A 23065-nucleotide genomic window follows, 5' to 3' on the forward strand; every position below is an offset into this window, starting at 1 on the left:
GTTCTAACAATAAGCTAATCTATTATACAGGGTAGGCCATTTTAATCTTTCCACTAAAATTTCTCAAAATCCAAAAATTTAAGACAAAAATGTTTCAGATAAAAGTTGTATGGTTTCAAGGGGGACATGAGATGGTGTCATTGATTTGACCTTGAATAGCCATTTGAAGGTTACGTAAAGGTCAACTTCAATTTCTTAAATGGAACACTATATTTTTTCTTGCATACTTTTGTAGCTGACTTCGAGATCTTTCCAAAACACTACAATAAAATATTTTTTCATGAAGTATTTTTCGAGTTATTAAGGCTGCAAATTTGCAGTATTTTGACATAAAATACAAAATATCTTGGGAAATATTCATTTTTCGATTATCATACCTTAATACTTTTATGCACAGAATAATGAGACGAATCAATTGGTGTAAAGAAAACACATAGTTGTCTTAAAGAAAAATTATCTAACTGCTTATTGCAATTTTCATATTTTTTTTTAAAGGTAACTATGTGTTTTCTTTACATCAACTGATTTATCTCATTATTCTGTGCATAAAAGTATTAAGGTATAATAATCGAAAAATGAATATTTCCCAAGATATTTTGTATTTTATGTCAAAATACTGCAAATTTGCAGTCTTAATAACTCGAAAAATACTTCATGAAAAAATATTTTATTGTAGTGTTTTGGAAAGATCTCGAAGTCAGCTACAAAAGTATGCAAGAAAAAATATAGTGTTCCATTTAAGAAATTGAAGTTGACCTTCACGTAACCTTCAAATGGCTATTCAAGGTCAAATCAATGACACCATCTCATGTCCCCCTTGAAACCATACAACTTTTATCTGAAACATTTTTGTCTTAAATTTTTGGATTTTGAGAAATTTTAGTGGAAAGATTAAAATGGCCTACCCTGTATATACATATGGTGGATATACATATGATACACGAAGTTTTATAATTCTCAGTTGTAACTACAATCTATTGCCTCTCTAATGCGCACGAAAAATTATTAGCGGTAATAAATTATGAAACGTATAGTAAAGAAGTGCAATATAAATATTAGACAATTGATTAATTTTTTAATCCTGATTCTCGAATAGAATTTTTTCATCAACAAAATCAACGAATGATAATATTCTTCTTCTGTCATTATTATGTCTGATCCATAATGATTATATCATGTTTTTATCAATAATCCTAGTTTTGTTGATATCCGATGTCTGCGAATCTGCGATAAAAACAAACGTTTTGTCAGTCTTCTCGATGACAGAGAATTCGAATAATTGTTTATGTCAAAGTACACAAACCTTGTTTAGAATATTTTCTTGACATATATGCGCATCTTTCCGAACCAACTCTCGTTGAATCTTTCGCGAAACTTTGGCGTGGTAAAAGTATATAACAGCGGGTTAATCGCGCTATTTACTGGCAGAATAAAGATCACTATCCAAGCGTGCAAATCAGCTACAAATATATTTAGTTATTAGATAAATAATATATGAAATTTATTTGTTTTTTATAATATATAATAATATAAAATTTAAAAATACTAGGAAAGAAGAAACTTCTTTGACTTGAGCAACAATTGTTTAATGAAGGCGATATTGCGAATGAAATGAATCGGTGATGATGTGAAATCTCGCGTCATTTGTCACTTACGTGCAACAGGATAGTTCATCATGGCGAGAATCTTCAATCCTATAATCGGTGCCCAACATGCCGCATCTGTCAATACGATTAGGAAGAATCTGAGAGCGAACTCGGAATCGCCGACCGATAACGGTGTGGCGTGGCGCGTTCTCCAGACGCTGGCGAACATGGCAGCGTAAACGTAACTGATAATCATCAATCTGCAAATGAATGCAATGATAGCTTTGAGCGTTGCCCACTTCCTATGCAATATCGAGGCAATCACGAAATGAGAAATTGATCAAGCTCGCGCGCGGTACACGTTGATTAAATTTTTTATACAACGCTATATCATTGCTACGTAATCGAAAATTCAAATACCATTAATTAGATGTAACAATATGCGATATAGAATCATTTGAAGGAAATTATTTAGGTATAATTTTTTTTAGAAAAATATTACGAATAAAATTTCGTGCCTTAACGTTGTATCAAAAGGTAATTAAAATGAGTTATACAAATGAAAAATGAAACAGCTGGTCATATCGTATAACTACGTTCAATTTACAAGATTGTTGCAATAATGCGTATTTTACCCGAAAAGATTAAGTCCCAGGAAGATAAAGGCCGAATATTCCCAGCCTATTAGATATGGATCGTCTATGTGTAGAGGAAAGCACATTCCATTGACACCGTAGTATCTCGTACTGCTTCTCCAGTGGATAACTTTCGAAAAAGATAATTAAGAAGAAAATTCTATGTGTATGTGTATATATAATATCAAATTAAAATTGAATAAAAATTAAATGGAAAAATTTATCTTATGTGAAAACTAACCTGGTACAAGAGCCAGGATGAATCCTATAATCCAGATAATGATCATCGATGAAGATGCAGTGTGATACGTCATTGGGCGATGCCGTTTCAAAGGTGCTGCGATCAAAATAAATCGCTCCACGGACATGAATGACAGGATGAGCACAGAAACCTTGTCAAATAATTCAAGATTGTGTATTTTTAATTTGTGGCATTATCGATTTTTTAAACATTTATATCCATTAATAAACTTATATTTTTTACCGTAATATATATTTATTAGAAATTTCTGTCGACGATTCGGAGAAATTAGAATCTCGTAAAAAAAATTGAAAAGTTAAAAATTTCCTTTAATACGGATTTAAAACTAAATTATTCGCAGAAAACATATGGAAGTGGTTTTCAATTGACATTCATTTGGTCAACGAAATCACATAAGTGCACTTAATTGCATCTAAATGCACAAATAAAATTGTAAATAATGTGAGTTGATTTTTTATCATAGTGGCTAAATTTCATTTGGTAGTAGCATAGAGACCGTCATTATAAATAGTACCGTTAAATAGCAAATTGTACGTTGCGAATTGAAAATTGTGGGATTCAGCATGGTGTTAATGTGCATACTTCGGATGACATCATCGCCAATGCTCCTAGAAATGTGCAGGACCACGAGGACATCCACGTACTCGCCTCCTGTTGGTAGTTATCGCGGAACCTCGCGTCTTCTATAGCGATTATGAAGAGATATATTCCCATCAACATGTCGGACACTATAAAAGGATTACGTGACTTTACTGCCTGGTGATTTATGGTGAACCCAACATTAATATGGTCGATCGATCACAGTGTTGCGCTTTGTTGTTAACCGCAACGATGATAACTCGCGTGCACTTCGTGATTCGGTACGAATCTACCACGAGTCATTTGAATAAGGATTATTTACGTCGTCGTCATTTCTTCTACATAACGGTCTATCTGCGATATTTAAAGAGCTCAACTCTAGCTGTCATATTTTTACAGAAATTATTACGAAACACATGTATCATCGAAACAATCAGCATTCAGGACCGCAAGAAATGTCAAGATCGAAAAATTATTTTTATTTTGTTTTTATATTTTTATGTTATCGTATGTTTAAAATAATCACTTTATTTCTTCGAATTTCAAAGAGTGAAGAAAAGAATAATTTTACTTCCTTATTAAATTTGTTGTCAGAGACATATTCGTATAATTACCTGCAAGGTTTCTGATAACAATACTTAAAACACGGTTTTCATCCTTGGCGGTAAATCTTCCCCACAGAACAAGACTGTTACCGAGACAAGTTACACAAGATATGCTCCAAACAGCAGCTCTTAGTAGAGATTTGCTGAGCAAATGGGACGTTGATGACACACCTTGAAGAAAAAGAAAAAAAACGAGAATAAGAAAAGAGAAGACATATTAAATTATCTTTTTTGTTGCTTTTTTATTTTGCATTTGATTTAATGCCGAATTAATCAGTCGTTGCTACAATTTAAAAACTTTATACGCGATATATCTTACCATCGCTAATGGGTCTGCATTTTTGTACCTTTGGTGCATAGGTCATGCAGTAATGGAATTTCTTGAAGTATCTAAAAAATTTGGAATTTTTTATATCATGATTGATTTCAATGAAATTTGTATCAAATAATGAAGATATTGTATACCTTTAACTGAGAATTACTGTTCAAAAATTTTAATCATTCCATTAGAAAATAAGAAATAAAAAATTATATATATTTTCAGTTTAACTTTCTATTTTAAAATCTACACTGCTAATTACATGAAAAATATAATATATTAAGATATTTTATATGAAGATTTTATTGAAATAATAGATCTTTATATAAAATATTTTTTATTTTTTAATAATTTCTATTTTAGTTGTTTTTTTTTATTTTAGTTACTTTATATATTAAATAATCATAGTATAAACGTACACAAAATCAAGATTTGAAAACACGTTGAATGCATTTTTTTCCATATCATCCATATTTATGTCTTCGACACTTCTGAAATTAAAAGTTTCGAAATAAAAAAAAAGGATATTGATTATTTGATGCATTTTATATTAATATCGAAATTGATAAAGAGTACAAAAATCTTACGGTATAAATATAACAAAGTTGATATAAAATTTATGCGTATCAACATGGGAAAAAATATTGTATATAAATTATCTTTGTAAAAAGATGCAACTTACAGAGATCGAAGATTTTTCAACGGATTAAAGAGCGTCATTGATAATTCAACGATAGGATTGTAACCGATTAATCTGAAAAGGCGAAAGATCCTATGAAAATCATAAGAGAAAAGAGAGAGAGAGAGAGAGAGAGAGAGAGAGAGAGAGAGAGAGAGAGAGAGAGAGAGAGAGAAATTATATATTTGCTAGAGTAATGTGTTTTATTTTGCAAATAGATTCTAGTTTGCATCCGTGCAAATTTAAATTGTAATTAAAACCGGTTGCAGGTAGTTGTACGAGCGTGATCTTTTCGTAGTTTCGCGAACAAATCTTCAGTGGTAAATACTAGCGAATGGATCTCAAGCACGTACATAAGCTCGAGCAGTTTAGCAGTGATACTAATTATCACGCAAATTGTATACGACATGGATAAATGACACTTACAACTTCGATAGATTATTTACAGGCTGGAACACGGTTGACGGTATCCTGATTATTTTGTTATAGGCCAAGTTACTGAAACAAACCGCGTGCATTTTAATTGCATTCTATTTGCAAACAATTAATTAGACGCGGTGCAGTTTGAAATTACTTGTACTTGACGTGAACTTTTAATTTTTAATTAAACTTTTACTTTTAAAGTTTCTAATTATATCTGTAACAAATCTTAATATTTTAGCTTTGAAATAGATGTGAGTTGGAATCTTACGTGGAGATGGATATAATAAAATAAAATCGAATACTACATTTATATTTATATTATATTCATAGACTAATTGGGGAAAACTGAAACAGGAAGATACTTTAAATAGAAATCGATCATGCGCGACGTAATATTGCTAATAATCGAAGCGATGCGATGCATTTTATCTCGATAGCCCATAGTTACGATAGCCCAACCACCGGATACCGTTAACTTGAGAAATCGAGTCACATTAACATTTATGCACTTACAGCTCGACAAGTTGTTGCAAATTTCGAAACGCGTTCTCATCAATGTTGCTTATGCTATTGTCCTCCATACTCCTGAATCATCGTTGCGCCGTTAGCTCGCATGGATCTTATTAAGAATGACAGTAATCGCTTCTCCGTAATCTACTTACGTACGTACAGTGATTTCAAACCGGGGCATCCGGCGAATAAATCTTCCGTTATCGACTCGAAGCGATTTCCATCCAATATTCTGAAACGTAACTTTGGAAAATCGATTGTGTACGTGTGCATGTCGTTTCTCTGATTCGTTTTTTTTTCTTTTTCATTAAAAATAAGCTGCATACATTAGCTTACATTTCTGTCAATACCGGTAATTGTGGTAGCTTCAGGGTAGATGCCGTCAACATGTTCTTACTTAGATTTCTGTTTGCGAATAAAAATAGTTTGTAAAAAAAGTAGAGTAACATATCAAGATTATAAATCAAAATTGGCGAATATGAATGACATAATCCGGTTTCGAAAAGCAGCACGTCAGTGATTATTGATAGTTTTATTCTTGAATAAAAAAAGCGTATTATATGAAACACAGGCACACATTTAGAAAAATAATTTTTTAAAAGAAGCAGTATACTGATATAAGTGTCTTGATAATCAACTGTAATTTCGCTGCAATTTACTTTGATCTGATTGCGGTAAAGAATTTGCATATTAGTCGTCTTCGTATAAACTATCGTGAAATTACCGTACATTGCACAGGTGATCTACATATAAATCTATGTTTTTTAAATGACTGATATATTGATATACAGTCAATAATAAGTATGCTCATTATTGCTTATTCATAACGTGAATTAAATTATTTGGAAATTACTGATACTGATATACAGTAAATAATAAGTATGCTCATCATTGCTTATCCATAACGTGAATTAAATTATTTGGAAATTATAATTTTCGATTTTCAGTTTTTAATCTTTTATGAATCATGTCATCAAAAGGAGCAATATAAAATATGTAGTACAGATAAACAGAATTTGCGATTTCAAATGACAACTTTAAATACATATAGAGAGTTAAGTGAAAAAAATATAAAATAATATTCTAAACAGAAAACATAAAAATATTTATTTTGGAATAAATGATGAAAAGTTAACAGATTAAAACCGCTCCTTATACTTATATATTATTTTTCAAATATAATTTAGCATAAGATAGCTTTGTACTGTGACAGTTTTACATCAAGTATGCAGTGGTACTGTTTTCCAAATCATAAAAATTTGCCATCACAATTCTATTTTGATCCAATCTCAGGGTTTCCAATCTATCCAACCCCGTTAAATGTCCAGGTAATATTTCTTTGATTTTATTATTCGTGAGAATTCTGTATATATAAAAAAAGAAATTTATTTACATACTAGTATTTTACATATAATCGTGGATTATTCTTATACTCACAACCAAAACAACTTAGTTTGGTGGAGGAATGCTCCTTTTTCCAACTCGAATATATTGTTACTATCAAAATATCTGAAATTGCAGAAGATAATAATATTTTATAGAGAGATTCATGATAGTTTCGTTGAATTTTTATGACTTACAATAAGCGTATTTCTGGATATCTTGATAATGCATTACGGGACAGATACGTAAGTAAATTTTCGGTCAAGAAACTATAGAAAATTACATTATTAATGCTTAATAATTATTGATATAAATAACATTAATAATTAACATAAATCCACCCTATAATTCTTAAACAAATCATTCATTTTGCACGATTACCACTAATATATCTTTTATTATTAAATACACAAAATTTAGCTTTATATAAAAGTATGACATATTGCGAAAAGCGTGATTTTTTGCAAAGCGTACATCGCTGTGACGTTCGATGACAAGTTCTGCGGTATTTCGGTATAATTCATACAAGTCACACGACATGTATCATAGACACATCTACCTAGTGCGTCCTCGAATGCATCTGCTATAAAAATAATTTTTTTAAAAAGTTGCGAACGTTAAGTATCTTGTGTATTTTATGACGTTACCGCAATACTCCGAGTTTCCCCAGTCTCTCTTTTTCATAAACCAATCCCAAGTTCCGTGCATGTCAACTGCGCAGCAAATTTATCGATTAGAAGAGTGAAACTATCTTTGGAAATCTAAAAATCAAGCCAATTTTTTCTTCAAATGTAATTAAAATTAATAAAAATTAATGAATCCTGTGTTAAAACGCATAATATTTATTACTTCGGAATTTGTCGATGATATAATGAATTCTGAAGTAATAATAAAATTTTTGAAAAAAAAAACAGTCAAGTTTATTTGTCTTTAAGCAAAGAAATAAATTTGTATGTAGCCATTAGCTAAACAATTTTAAAGATTTTATAGATTTGAATAACAATTAAAATATGAATCTGGCGGAAGATAATATTTGTTGCATTAATATTAGTAACATTTGAAACACACAGCAATTTTCCGTGGATTCATCATCACCATATGGACAATCCAGTTCACCATTGCACCAGCTATGTTGTGGCATGCATGTAGTGCTCTGATTACACAAGAACGTACCGACAGGACACTTGTCTAAAACGCACACAAAAAATATATCAGAATTTCTTATTATAATTTTGTCATAAACTATCATAAAATTAAGAATTATTATTTCCGAAGATTTACATGCGGCAATTATTTATCACCGCAACATATATCTTATTTTCATTTTGTGAAAGCTGCTTCTAATACTGCTGCACTATAGCACGAAGAATTTTTATCTTTCGCATTTTTATCTTTTAAAAATAACACGTACGTGTTGAAGCATAAGAAATAACCACTGAGTAATTTATATATTGACATTAAAGTACTATATTATATATTATTTTAATATAAAGAATATTTAAAAAAAATAACGTTTAAGGACCACAAATAATAACTGAAAATTTTTCATACAGAGAATATAATTTTTTCTTTCAATTTTTTATATAAGCACAACAAACTTTTTGTCAAATGTCACAATTTCTCAAAATTGCTGAGAATTGTTTTCAAATATTGAAGAAAACACGAAACTTCTATTGTATTTTCAGGCACTCTCTAATTAGAATTACTGGCAATGTTTATGTATTTCGAAAATTCTGTCTTTATAAATTAATATTGTTTATTAAAAAATGATTTTCTTTATAATTCATTGAATTTTTTGCAATATTTCGTAGAAATAAATATTATAGTAAGAATGTAATTAATCTTGACAATATTAAGATTGATTAAAACAATAAAATTTGCTTAAGACAATGCATCATCAATCAATCATACCTTGATTGAAGTAGTACATGAGTCCAGATAATATGCAGAGTGCCGTAATTAGTGATGCACCGACAAGAGTGATGTGTTTGTACCGCATAATGCTTTAGTAATTTTTTCGTTGCGTTTTCTTATAAAGCTCAATTAATGCTTATTATTTTAAATATGATCACAATCTTAAAATTTAAAGAAAAAGAAAGAGAGAACTGAGAAAATTTTTTTTTGGATCACTATGTTGAAGTTTTCACATTCGCCGCGTAACTGACTAGAACTCGGAATACTAACTGTCTGACACTAGTTGCATCCATCTGCTGATGGTGTAAGCTCCAGCACGTTGCACACGCGCTCTTCGTCAATTCCAGAGCTTTTCTTTATGTCCATTTCTTCCACTCTTTCGACCAATCGCCTCACTCGTCTCTTATTGAATAAGTATAGAAAAACGCGTATGTAAATGGAATTTATTATAGATATTGCAAACTCTTTTTATTTTTTGCATTCTATTATATGCATATACAACATATCTTGATGTTATGATATAACACATTGTAAAAATTTTGCAAAATGATGTATATAATAATAAATAATTATACTTATTATTATAAAATAATTGCCGCATAAAATAAAATAATTTTGAGCATTATATTATTTTAGCAGATTATGAAATTATTTTGTTGTACAAATAATTAAATTTTAAAGGCTACAATTGACAGTTTAAATTTACGTTTTACATATGGTCCTAAAATAAGGTAACGATTATGTATGTATTATTATTTAATGTTGACTTGTATTATGAGATTTTAGAGATGTGAGCCACTAATTAAAAATCAATATTCTTTGTTACGTCAAAGTTTAATCGAAAAAGAGTCACGTCGCAATATTTAAGATCAAAATACCTCCAGCTGTGTTTAAAGTACGATATAATACAGCTTATGAGACATGCAGATTTACCTGCATCAGCATCGTTGAAAATTATTCCCATGCTCGATCCACATGAACGATTTACACCGTTGGCAAAATTTCGCACGATACACGAGAACTATCGTGAAAACGTGTAGTTATGGATTAATAAAAAACGATATGAATTTTCAAGACTTGCCATGATGATATGGTAGTGATAGATATGATGGTAAAGTTTCATTTCGTGTAAATTTTGAGTACTTTTACCATTCCGAGAAAAAATTTCTCTCTCTTGGATAGACTTCAATCTTTTATTCTTCGTTTTTTTATAGAGAAATTTTGCTAATATCTAGATGATAAGAACCATTACTCTCTGGAGACGTAAATATTTTCTGTTAGCATTTGTCAATCTCATGCGAGATTAAGAAGTGATGAAGAAGACATATAGAAAAATTTCGTTTTTACAAATTTTGATTGGCAATTTTTAATCGGTTAACATTTTACGTTTAATAAAAAATGATGTGATTGCAAATGTAATCGTTTTATGACGAGGAAATGCTGTCACGGAGCATACCGTTGCTCTCGATTATATTATCGATGATAATATTATCTGAACTCGGACTGAAAAATCACAACTGTTAATTTTTCTTTTATATTACTTATAATTTGTACAACGTTTTTTGTTGTGAGCTTTATACACAATATGCATGATATCAACAGGTGATGAGAAATATTGCTTACTGTTGCATATTGATTGATTGTGATAAAGAACGTGATGTTTCGATAGAAAGTAAATCAATTGTTACATTTTCTGATAGCTATAAAAAGAAACATGAAAAAAAGATTTTATCGAAAATCTGATAAACTGCGCAGGATTATTTGATATAATGTGATATCAATGTTATTTATTATGTCGTTGATAATATGGTTGTCCTCAGTGGTCACGTATTACATAATACTAATCTTAGATTGTCTTCCATCTAGCTGACTAGGACACTTCGTTCCAGTTGGACTGACGATCAAAAATAGATTAAACGACTTTAAAATAGTATAAAATAACGCATACAAACGTGCATCTTCGATATATTGTAAATGAAATTATACAAATTGGCAGCTATATACAATGGAGTACAGTTAGAGAAATCATATGATTTTCCATCATCTTTATATATTTTAATAGAGATTGTGTTTTAATAAGATTAAAACACAATCTCAATTAGAAAAAATATATATATATTTAATGCATAGTCTAATGTATATCCTGAAATATATATTTCATATATGTGCATTTTTTTCTTCAAGTCTTTTCTGAATTACACATTTTACAGAATTCAATTTATAAAAGTATAAATAAAATCCTGTTTTAATTTTGTCAATTAATATTTGTTAAAGCAAATTTTTTAAAAAATTATTTGAAAGAATTATAAATATTACTATTTGAAACGCTATTTTTTCTCGATATATAATCTATATATTATATATCGAGAAAAAATAGCGTTTCAAATAGTAATATTTATAACTCTTTCAAATACTTTTTTAAAAAATTTTCTTTAACAAATATTAATTGACAAAATTAAAACAGGATTTTATTTATACTTTTATAAATTGAATTCTGTAAAATGTGTAATTCAGAAAAGACTTGAAGAAAAAAAATGCACATATGAAATATATATTTCAGGATATACATTAGACTATGCATTAAATATATATATATATAATTATAAATAGAATTTTCTCTCTAAAAATTAAAAATTTTATCACAAATAAATTATTTAAAGTAGACTTAAAATCTTTAAAGAAATATGTAAAAAGATAAATAATTAAGTAGTATTACTCACATAAATGTTATTTCTTTTATATTAAATAATTTCTTTTATATTATTTTTTCTAATTGAGATTGTGTTTTAATCTTATTAAAACACAATCTCTATTAAAATATATAAAGATGATGGAAAATCATATGATTTCTCTAACTGTACGCCATTGTATATAGCTGCCAATTTGTATAATTTCTTTTACAATATATCGAAGATGCACGTTTGCATGCGATATTTTATACTATTTTAAAGTCGTTTAATCTATTTTTGATCGTCAGTCCAACTGGAACGAAGTGTCCTAGTCAGCTTGACATTTTATTTGTGCGGCCAGCTGTCGATTCTTGATCATTGGAAAGCGTCATTTAAAGTTATCAAAATATCATAATTATAATTATGTCTAAATTTAGACAAACCTGAAGACATTGAATATATATCTCTGTTATGAAATTATTTTCAATTTATTTTTATGATCTAAATTATATTAAAATATATAATTGCATTGTATAGACGTTTATATAATGAGAATACTTTATATTTCCATACTTTTATATTATGTTATTTTAATCTTATTAAATTATATTTAATTTTATAATTAAATTGCAAAAGAAAAGTTATACATATCAATTATTATTTATCGCATGATAAATCATTTATACCATGATAAAATCTTTTAATTGCATATCATTTGTACCATGTGATAAATTATATACAATACTTACCATAATTTCGCTTGATAATAATCATTGACGATTGACAACTAAAATGACTGCAAGATTGTCACTCAAATGGAAAATATCAATGAAATGTCAAAGGTTAACAATAATAATTGACTCCATATAAAGATCCATAATATTCAGTAGTTATAAAATCGTGGATGATGGACAGGATACTTATGAAAAAAACAATCTGTCGATCGCGTCAAGGCGGGACGATTATAGATAATTGAAAACAATTCATTAATATCATTCAAAGGTAATTATTTCTGAATCATCGTTTCGCCTTGACGCAACTGACAAAGGCGTTCCATTTTGGCTGAAGGAGTTGAAAGAAAAATTTATTTCAGTTTATTCAAGAAGGATACATAGTGTACAATGATCGAGGATACAAATTATGTCTATTTTTGTAATTTTTGTTATGCTATTGCCAATTGTGGACGCGCGGCAGATCGATTAATTATTACGCGTGCATAATGCGTATAACATTCACGATCTAACAATAGCGAATTTTATGTATCGATGCGAATAATGCATAAAATTTGTGAGATGTAATTTGTTTCGAAAAATTTTCGCGAAAACAAAATTGCATACTGCCTTTCTCGCTCGAAAAAAATTGTGAATGCTGATACGGCATATCTCGCGGAATGTATCTTTGTGAAATCAAATGTATACGATCGCTATCATGTATACAACTGAGTGTGCACAAACATACATGATCTCGATGTATGCAAATGTAATTTATGTCATATAGTATCTCGAGGATTATTTTTCAGATCATACGCGATTGTAAATATTTTTGCGTATTGCACGCAAGCTTCGAGCAATTTTTTAGAATGCATTTTTATTTTCTTTTACATCTTTTCAATAGCTACGATACAAAGACACTAGATCTTATGCGCGATTCTCGTACAGCTTTCGCGCGACGGAATCGTCTCGAACTGAATTTTGCATCTTAAATTTTTGCGTTTATTTTTCCTTCAGCGTATTTCCCGCATTTCTGTCTCAAGTGCGTGTTTTCTCTCCCCCTTTTTTCCATATATTTAATAAAAGATAAAATTGCGGATTGAGAGAAAGATAGCGCTCCCCTTCCCTTTATCTCACCTTGCTCTATTATCGAAATTGCAAGATGCCCACGTTGATCAACGATAGTGGTTTTCAGGAGAGGGAGAAGCTGCATGGGAATGGAGAATGTGCTACAGACATGTCTAGCTATTCCCAAGAGTAAGAGAAGAAGAGAGAAAGGTACGTACGTATGAACAGCAATATAAAAGAGTGACAAGATTTGGCGTACAAGGATAACATTGATGTTCACTACTCACGATTCTCGGCGATAGTACTTTATTTTTTTTCTAATATAATAACAACGATGTTCTTATCGCGCGTTTAAGTTGTGCAATGTACGATCTCCGTGAATCTTAAAATTTAAAAGACAATGATCATTAACGTCAGAAATATATAGATGACTAGCTAATAAGTTTAACATATCCAGAGACAATGCTATAATGCTTTATGGAGGAATTGGTGCAATAAAATAATCAATCGATAGCAAGGGAGATCAGAATCCATTTCTATTGAATATGGCAATTTTTGTGGCAGATCCAAATGTCATGGCATTTGTGATCGAGTATTGTTTTCGAAAGTTTGACTTGTTTTAAATCATGAAAAATTAAAACATTGTTCAAATAAAGAGCGAGTCCTGTGTTTATTACGATAGAAAAGTAGAGATTAATTATGAAACATGTGACAATAATAGCGATTAGATATATATATTAACGATACTAATAATAGTGATAATGATCATAGTAACTGGAGTGCGCGGCAACAGAAGTTTAAACGAAATCTAAAAATTCATTCTTTTCAAAAAATGTCTTAAAAAATTTCTATGAATTTTTGTATGCTTATTTATAAATCATTATGAAATTCTTGATATTATCCCATGTAATTCGCCAATAAGATGTTTAACATGAATAATGAACATGGATGAGGAAGTGCAAAAGATCTTGACATTTATTTGACGGAATAAATACGCAATCTATATATATCTTTTTTATATATTAGCATTAGTATTTCTTTGTCACATTTTATCGCACAATGTTAATCAAAATTAAATTTAAATTTGCATAATAGAAAAATTATTTCCTAACTAATTAAAATGACTCTGTACTTTGTATTTAAAAAAAAAGTAACATATTGCACCGTGATTAATATGCTCCGCAAAATTTAATCATTGCAAAGCGCACATTATGCATCTCCACAAATTAAACTTTTTTTTAATTTTAATTCCGTGTGTGTATACACACATATATCTTTTCTATTAATGTTCTTTGAGTTTTGTGTCTAAATGCATGAATGTCTAATTTGTCAGGAGGCAATGACGGAAAATACGATCGTTTCATAGCTAATATATCAGTCATATAAACTAGAAAAACTTTATATTCAATAATGTACAAATAATCCTATTCATTATTTGAGCTTCACATATACAACACGCTTTCTGAATTTTCCAAGAATAAGCAAGAAATTTAGGAAAATATAACAGTTAGAAATATTTTTATTTGCAAAAAGAATTTAATTTTTTACTGATATGTTTTACTGATGAAAAGTCAAGTCTCATACTATTCCTTATAAATTGTAAATTAATATTTGTTTAATGTAATCACAAATTTTTCTATGGACAGATATTTATAAAAAAATTGGCATTTAATTTCAAAAATAATTATATTTCAGCAATATATTGTGCACATAGTTTATAAAAAAATTTTTTTAAATAATGTTTTGTGTAATGTTTGATTTTAGGAAGTTTGTTAAGAAAGTTGGAAATTTCTCGGGATCAAGTATAAATGAATGATAATAGATTGTATTATCTTATACAATCTCTTGTAAAAAACAAAATAAATCTCATTGTCGCACGAATTTATCCGTTTTTTCTGCACGTGCGAATCAAAATAATAATTATTAAGTGGATATGCGAATGACTGACTACTAACAATAAGAATAAAATTATCTAGAGAAATATTATTTTTTCCTCTACATCGAATCTATACAGGAAAGCGATCTATGATATCAATTATATTGCAAAATAAATCCACGGTTATTTCATGGTATCATGCGATCATAATAACGAATTCGGTTGAAAAATAATTCTACCTAACTACAACCATGAATTCTACACGTTTTCTACGTAGTTATCTAAAAAGATGACCGTGTTATGTTATTCGCGGTATGTCATGTTGATATTAATACGCGTGAAAAAGGTTTCGTGACCTATCGAATCAACTGGCCTAGTCCTTCTCGTGTGTACACGGTACATACACTTCAATCTTAGATTCAAACGTGAAATTGGCGTGAATCCACGAAAAAATAAGACGAAATAAGGCAGCACTATTCTTTTCTTTTTAACTTATGGGAAAACGTATATATCTTCGATCAATAAATAAAACGACTTAACGCAAAAGACAGGTCCTAAAAGAATGAAACTTATAATCTCAGCACATTTATGAGTATATACAAGTAACGGAATGGTTCTCCTAATCACTGTACATTAAATCATAGCACTTGCAAAGTGTCATAATATATAATAGTTAAGATTTTTCATATTGAACATAAAATTTAACTGTATGATAATCCCATTGAATTGTACGTATACTGTATTATTACAGGCGTTCTAAGATATAATAATCGAGAGCTACTGCTAATGTCGAATTCTGCACGAAACATAGATATAATATTTGTTCTCATATTTTAAAACAAGTTTTTAAATGTTGATATTTTGATAAATTGTATCTCAAATCTTTTTGCCAAATGTTACTCTGCAAGTACGTGATTTCTGTATACACATTGCGGTATTCACAAGTTTTGTTTATAAATACCACAAAGAATGAACATCAAATACCTTGTAGCTTACGATAGTGGACATGCCTTTAACACATGAATCGAGACTGTAAAAGGGAGGGTGATTAGGACTAAGAATATCAGAGCCGTAGATTAGGAGCAAGGTGAATAGAAAATACCTGAAACAACTCAAATTTGATGACAAATGAGCCATCAATCAACCAATTGTCAGCCCGTTTCTAATTCGTTAAAGCTACATCTCTTTTTCTAAGGAAAAAAAACCCTAAAAAGCGGCTCCGGATGAAAATGTATCGCAACATAATCATCAACAAGATAGTCAATGGCCTATTTACGATGTTTCATTTGCAAGTTTCTTTCTTTTTTCTTTTTTTTTCTTAAACGAATATTTCATTCTACGTATATACTCTACAAATGAAACATCTTCGACTTATGCCAGTGTCGGTGATTCTTGTAATGCGGTTGCATTATATTTGCACAGCGAAAAGTGATCGCATCTCAAGTAAGCATTTTACAGCATCTTCTTTATAAACAGTGAGTTGTACGAATGAATAAGATATTCTATTCTCTGCAACTTGCGTTGGAATATCTAATTCTTACAAATAATAGTATATTAAGTATCACGTAAATAATAGAGTTTATATACATTTAGTACAAACAGTAAAGCGTATTAAAACGCTAATATTACAATACTGTTTGTAAGTCCCTAAAAAGGCAGATCACGACGTGTGATTTGCGTTAATATTAATAAAGTATATATCAGCTACTTATACAACTAAACGATACATATATGCATTTTAAAGCATATTTCACTGTGCATTACAAAAATGCACTTTATATAAGAATATATTCTATTTTTCGTATTTTTCTTTTTTTAATTTTTTTTTCTAACATGCGGAAATATTCGTAAATTTCCATACATGTAATTTTCTCGACCAAACTATTTCTGTTTGTCATGTAAATTATGTAAAATTATGTTACATCAGGTATTATCAAATCTTAAGTTTCTTGTTCAAGTATTTATCAATAAAAAAGAGTAATGTAATCAATATATACAAAAAGGAAATATAAAAAGTATAATTATTAATTTCTTTCCAAGCGCGATAATAGATTAACTCTCGCGATGACAAGTTCTTTCAATTATCGTGTCTCAGCTATCTGAAATACGTCCACTGATATAAGTAACATTACAAACGACACTGGCACAATCGCATAAATATTGGCGTATAATTGTTCCCATTGACTGTGTCGATGTTCTGTTTTCTTTTATAAATACTATTAATTATAGCGTTTGTTACACAAACATATTAACAGTCATCTGTCGATTGACTCCACCTGGATAGCTTCCTCCATTACATTGTTTTGCTTTTACGAAACGAAGGACTTACAGTGGGCAGTGGATGGTTGCATAAGAAACGTTACAGTCTAGATGGCCCAGAAGAGCATCTGTGGATTGGCGTAAGATAATCCTGCAGTGGTCATCAAGTGCATACAAATCCCTCTTGCGCTACTGTGGATGTACTAGTAGGTCCTTCCTATAACAGACATACATTACGGAAGAATGAATTATATCATTAATTGCAATTAAAATGCTGGAAATTTTAATGAATCTTCATCCGCCAGAATTTGAATTCATAAACGCAGCTGTTGAGTGTCTTCATAGAGACAAGAAATAAGCTATTTAATATTAATATTCGTTTTGTGTGCATTTTTTTATAATCTTAAAATGTTAGTGATATGGAATGTTTACATTTGTAGGATTTTGCATATATATGAAAAATGAGATGATAAATATTAACAAATGTTAATTTAAAAAAGCAGACAATTAGAACTGTTACATATTATCATGTGTCTATTCATTTTACCTTTGCCTGGCGAGATGTGGAAATAAAAATATTTTATAGTAAATTTAAATCTTTCACTTATTATATATATATATATATTTATATATATTGCTTCATATATGCTTATGTAATTATCTAATCCTGTATTTTGATTATGATTCATTATATGTATAATGTCTTACGTCCTTAGCAGTTGATAAATTCTGTTTGTATTCATCCAGGCTGAATCCAGAATTGCTATCATCTCCACAAGATTGAACCACTAATGATGTATTCTCTGTCTATAAAAGGATTAGAATGTTTTCAATAATTACAAATAAGTTCTTCTGCACTTTATATGTACTACCTACTTGTTCTTCTGTGTCAGTGACTCTACGTTTCTTTCCACATGTATCAATAGTCTGATCTGATAATCTCTTCTTACTGTCACTTTGGTTCCGTGGTGATACACTACCACTGTTCCCATTTCCAGCAATATTGCCATTTCGATGCACACCACTAGAAATCTGTAAAATTAATAAGTATGATTAAATACAATGAAAAAAATATATTTTTATTAAGATTAGATTACACAGGATAATATATATAATAGTTTAATTAATACTCAATGATAAAAAAAATTAGAGCATATATAAGAATATATTTTTTCTTACCTTTCTTTCTTTTTTCAGTAAACTTGATGATACATAAGTATGCAAATCCTTCCTTTTTACATGCTTAGCTTCAATCCACATTCCTTCCTTCAACATATTTATTTGTTCTGCTTGCCTTTCAACTGCAATGAATACATGTGTAATTAATACTTTTTCTACATATTATAATTTATAATCAAACTTACTTGTTTCCACAAAAGACTTGATATCATATGTGAGGTCAATGTTGAGACTCTCACTCTTAGCGAAGGACAGGCCAATAAACCACATAGAACAATGTTTGCCTGGTTCAGGATCCAATGGTGGAAACGCTTCCGGATTTACATGTGCCAAAGTAATATGAGGATTTCTCTCCAGTGTACCTGTATGAAAGATTATGATTTTGCCAATTTGGCATCCACAAATTGTTAGTATATATCGCAATGTATTATGTAAATATATATATAAAAAAAAATTTTGACATCTCATTACAAAATATATTACAGGGTAAAATAGAGATTAATCCACTAATTACTACTTTTCACTTTTTTGAAAAAATATTATTTGTTTCATCTTTTTTTCTGTATTTTTAGTTTGTACATATAATACTTTTGTAGCTACTTATTTATATTGTGATAACAGCAAAAGAAAAATAACAGGAAAGTTATAACTACAAGATATTAAATAATTACATCTATTTCTTTTTAGTGAATTAATCTGAATTAAAAAAAGATGAATTGTTATTTTAATCTATTATCTAAATTTGCGTCTGCACATATTAAAAGTTAATTAAAATTGTTTGATAAAATGTGTATAAAATATCATTCATCTATATAAATGTAATACCATTCAAATGTATATATATTACATTTACATAAATGTATATATGTACATATATAAATGCATATATCATTCATTCTGTTACCTATTAGATGTCGTATTTTTGACTCGACAAGGCCACACCACTCAAGTTGATCTTCCGCACTTGAACTTCTGGCCAATAATACTATATAATGCTTATATTTTCCAAAAAAGTTTGGTGGTTCAAACAACTTATCCCACGTAGCTTTACTTATGATGATCTCTTCAGTTATGGCTAATCCATTTTCAAATGCTTCTTGCATGATAGTTCTGGTAGATACGGACACATTAAAAGTAGAATTTTGTTGAGGATATGCTGGCGTAATTATTGGCATTAGATGATATCTGTCTGATACGTTTACCTAAAAAATAATAAATAAAACATTTAAAAATAAACAAAATTAAAAACATGTAAAATGTTACATATTTCATGTGTACAAAACTTTATTATATATATATATATATATATATATATATATATATATAAAGTTTTCTTGATATTTATATTGTTAAATTTGATTAAATATTTATTTGCAAGATATTAAAATAGAATTTTTCTCTCTTACTCTTGGATCCCAAACTGCATAACCCAGATTGACATTATCAGGTTGTTTTAAGAGTACTGGTTGTGGCCATTTCCACTGAGAGAATACAAGGAAAAATTTTTCTATTAGAGTTGCAGCCACAGCATTAGGATAAAGCTGACACGTTCGAGCGACTAACATCGCCCAGGATACACCACCAAGATAGCCTAAGACATTGCTGTATATGCCATGTCCTAAAAATGAAAAAACAGATGTTGAGTAAAATATGCATCATGTTGTCAGTTATTATTAAATTGTAAAAATATAATCTTACGTTTCGCCCATAATTTTATAGCTCTAAGAGCCAATCTGAAATTTTCTATATTAGGTACTAAGCGCAATATTTCATCCGTTACTCTGCAGCCATTGAGACTCCTGACGCATTTTGGATCAAGATTTTTTAGTAGCATGTCATCCCTGAGATCCTATAATTATTAAAGATATATTATAAAATTCAAAACTTGTAAAAGAAAGTACTTTTTCAAGTATTAAATATTACTAACCATTGAATCTGGAATTTCTTTAAGAGTTAATTTTGCAAATAGCATGTCGATTTCTATACCATCAAAATTCATTTTTATGACGGGTACAAAGGCTTCTTCTACTGCCTGCAATATCATAAATATAGCAAATATTATTAAGGTAGAATAAGAATTATATATATATATATATATATATAAAAATCTTTTATATAATACTTTTTCAAATATTAAATATTACTAACCATTGAATCTGCAATTTCATTAAGAGTTAATTTTGCAAATAGCATGTCGATTTCTATACCATCAAAATTCATTTTTATGACGGGTACAAAGGCTTCTTTTACTGCCTGCAATATCATAAATATAGCAAAGAATTATATATATATATATATATATATAATTCTTATTCTACCTTAATAATATTTGCTATATTTAAGATATTGTAGGCAGTAGAAGAAGCCTTTGTACCCGTCATAAAAAATGAATTTTGATGGTATAGAAATTATATATATATATAATTATCATGAACTTTTTTAGTTTGATTTTTGTTATATATAAAAATTTTTTTGTTATATTAAAAATTTTCCACATTTTTAATATATAATTTAGAATATGCATATACATTAAATAGATGAATAAATACATCTTTATTATACATACTATGAGTGTTTTCTGAAGAAATAAGTATTTAATAAAAAAGGTAGCAATTATGTATTATATTTTTGAATTACTTACCCTTAAATCTGTAACTTCTTCTTGCATTTTCAGCAATTCAAAAAAGGATGAAAAATAATCTGTTCTATATATATGACGTGGTACAACACACAAAGCATCAATATCAGCACCTTTGTGATGTACACCTAATCTATATGAACCAAATGTATATATCTTGCCACCGACTTGTTCAGCTACATTAGGTGGCATATTTCTAGCTATACTTGTATCCCTTATCCATTGTTTAACCAATGCATTCAGTTTGCTGTGAGAATATGAGAATATAAGCAACTTTAAATATTTTATATATATATATATTTTATTTGCTCTTATTATCAACTAAATATATGTTAATAATACAACTATATTATAGTTTTATTATTAACATATATTCAGTTGATAATATTGAGTTACAATTCTAAAGTACCTTAAAATTTCCATCCTGTGATTTAATTCTTCTTCAGATTCAAAAACATTATAGGGTTTAAGAGCCTCTTTCAATTCGTTAGTTCTGGCAATGTCGATGGGTTTGGGCTCTGCTACGCTAATAGCAGATGTCATACCCAAAGTACGTAAATTGTTCTTCTCACTTGGCGTAGAGTTAGGATTAGAATTATTACTTTGCGTTGACCACATTGTAGTACCTTTTATTTAAGTATACACCAGTGAAACATAGATATATATTGCTGTAAATAATAATCATTTTTTATTATACATGTAAAGTGCATAGTTCTAAAAAAATAAAAAAAATAAAAAAATTGCATATTGCATCGGAAAGAGAAACAGAAAATGGATGCATCAGAGATACAGTGAATTTAATTTAAACAAATGAGTAAATTCGAGAACAATTTCAATAAGAAAGCTTCGAGCATTCGTTTAATCGTTCATAAATGATGCAACCCAAACAACGATCGGCGTCGAGACAGAACAAATAGAACTGAGAATGAGTCATCAATAAGGACGAAACTAATAACAAAAAAGTGTCTCGAGCGACGTGGAGAAAGTGCCTTACCTCTATAATGTTTCGTCAAAGATGCAATAGCATGATAAATAAGATTAATCCAGGACGAAGTACTTCGCTCGTGTTGTCAGGTTATAAAATGCGCAGATGCACCAGTAAACGTCGAACGCGGGACAGCGTGGTGTATGTGGTCAGATATCGCGGAATTCCTCGAATTTCCTCGAAGCTGTCTGTCGCGCTTCGGCCGAACGTAACTGGGATAGTTTTCACGCGCTTCTCATAAATTGCGCATCGACAATTACTCGCGGAAAAACGAGGGAGAGATAATATTCGTAAGCTACGCGAGCAAACCTACCGTGCAGGCTCTCGAATTCGACGAGAACGATTCTCGAGGAATTCGCGCGACGCCGCGACGAAACTCCGCTCCACGTCTCGCGTGAAATTCGACGAACGCGGATGAAAATCCTCGTTCGCGTTACGCGCTACGTAAATAAACAATAAGCGAGCATTATCGGACGCACGCGAAAAAATAATGAAACTACACGTATCTAAACCCCGCACACCTATACCACGCGTACCACCCACAACTCTACTCACTATACGAACATGGCTGACCTTTCGTTGGCTTTGTTACAGGCAGAAAGTTTGCAAATGACGAAGAGTGGCCTACGTGATCGGAGAAACGTCGTCCCGCGATGACAGCGCCGTTCCTTGACGGCTTTTCGTTTTCGAAAGTAACCGCAGATGGCGCTCGCATCGAGGCGTTGGTAACAGGTGGACTTGCTTGATCGTGTGAAGTTTTTACAAGTTGGCAAGCCTGTTTCGCGA

General features: G+C 29.9%; 2 protein-coding genes across 3 annotated transcripts; both read right to left on the minus strand.

Moving 5' to 3' along the window:
* Positions 1-537: 537 nt before the first annotated feature.
* Lgr3 (Leucine-rich repeat-containing G protein-coupled receptor 3) lies at positions 538-9292 on the minus strand. The gene is given in 22 exon segments (XM_085489223.1): positions 538-1224; positions 1304-1338; positions 1340-1460; positions 1656-1846; positions 2222-2351; positions 2463-2613; positions 3066-3211; positions 3677-3838; positions 3987-4057; positions 4406-4477; positions 4669-4740; positions 5092-5163; positions 5602-5673; positions 5759-5830; positions 5935-6003; positions 6818-6961; positions 7036-7107; positions 7179-7250; positions 7456-7561; positions 7629-7694; positions 8050-8169; positions 8893-9292. Coding segments are annotated over 22 exon segments (2160 nt in total). The 5' UTR covers positions 8981-9292; the 3' UTR covers positions 538-1168.
* Positions 9293-12620: 3328 nt separating this feature from the next.
* Positions 12621-22856, minus strand: hrg (poly(A) polymerase hiiragi). Of its 2 annotated transcripts, XM_085489182.1 has the most exons (13): positions 22289-22856; positions 21704-21962; positions 21298-21541; positions 20805-20909; positions 20584-20688; positions 20355-20505; positions 20063-20274; positions 19561-19858; positions 18842-19018; positions 18657-18778; positions 18354-18509; positions 18186-18284; positions 12621-17694 (listed from the first exon to the last, which is right to left on the minus strand). In XM_085489182.1, exons 2-13 carry the CDS (start codon positions 21910-21912, stop codon positions 17641-17643), a joined length of 1932 nt encoding a protein of 643 aa, XP_085345308.1. In that variant the 5' UTR covers positions 21913-21962; positions 22289-22856; the 3' UTR covers positions 12621-17640. The 2 variants fall into 2 exon arrangements, with proteins under 2 accessions (XP_085345308.1, XP_085345309.1); XM_085489183.1 differs by lacking the exon at positions 20805-20909 and having other exon boundaries at positions 22289-22855.
* Positions 22857-23065: the final 209 nt, after the last annotated feature.

This window comes from Nylanderia fulva, unplaced genomic scaffold (assembly GCF_048542155.1).
Source record: "Nylanderia fulva isolate GAGA-0341 unplaced genomic scaffold, ASM4854215v1 Scaffold8, whole genome shotgun sequence".
Taxonomy (NCBI): domain Eukaryota; kingdom Metazoa; phylum Arthropoda; class Insecta; order Hymenoptera; family Formicidae; genus Nylanderia; species Nylanderia fulva.

Bases quoted from the DNA above. Each gene is read 5' to 3' on its own strand.
- hrg (XM_085489182.1), bottom strand. From the start codon at position 21,912: ATGTGGTCAACGCAAAGTAATAATTCTAATCCTAACTCTACGCCAAGT. The intron at 21,542-21,703 runs GTACTTTAGAAT...ATATTCTCACAG, and splicing joins CACAGGATGGAAATTTTAAG to CAAACTGAATGCATTGGTTA. The intron at 20,506-20,583 runs GTTAGTAATATT...TAATAATTATAG, and splicing joins AAGAAATTCCAGATTCAATG to GATCTCAGGGATGACATGCT.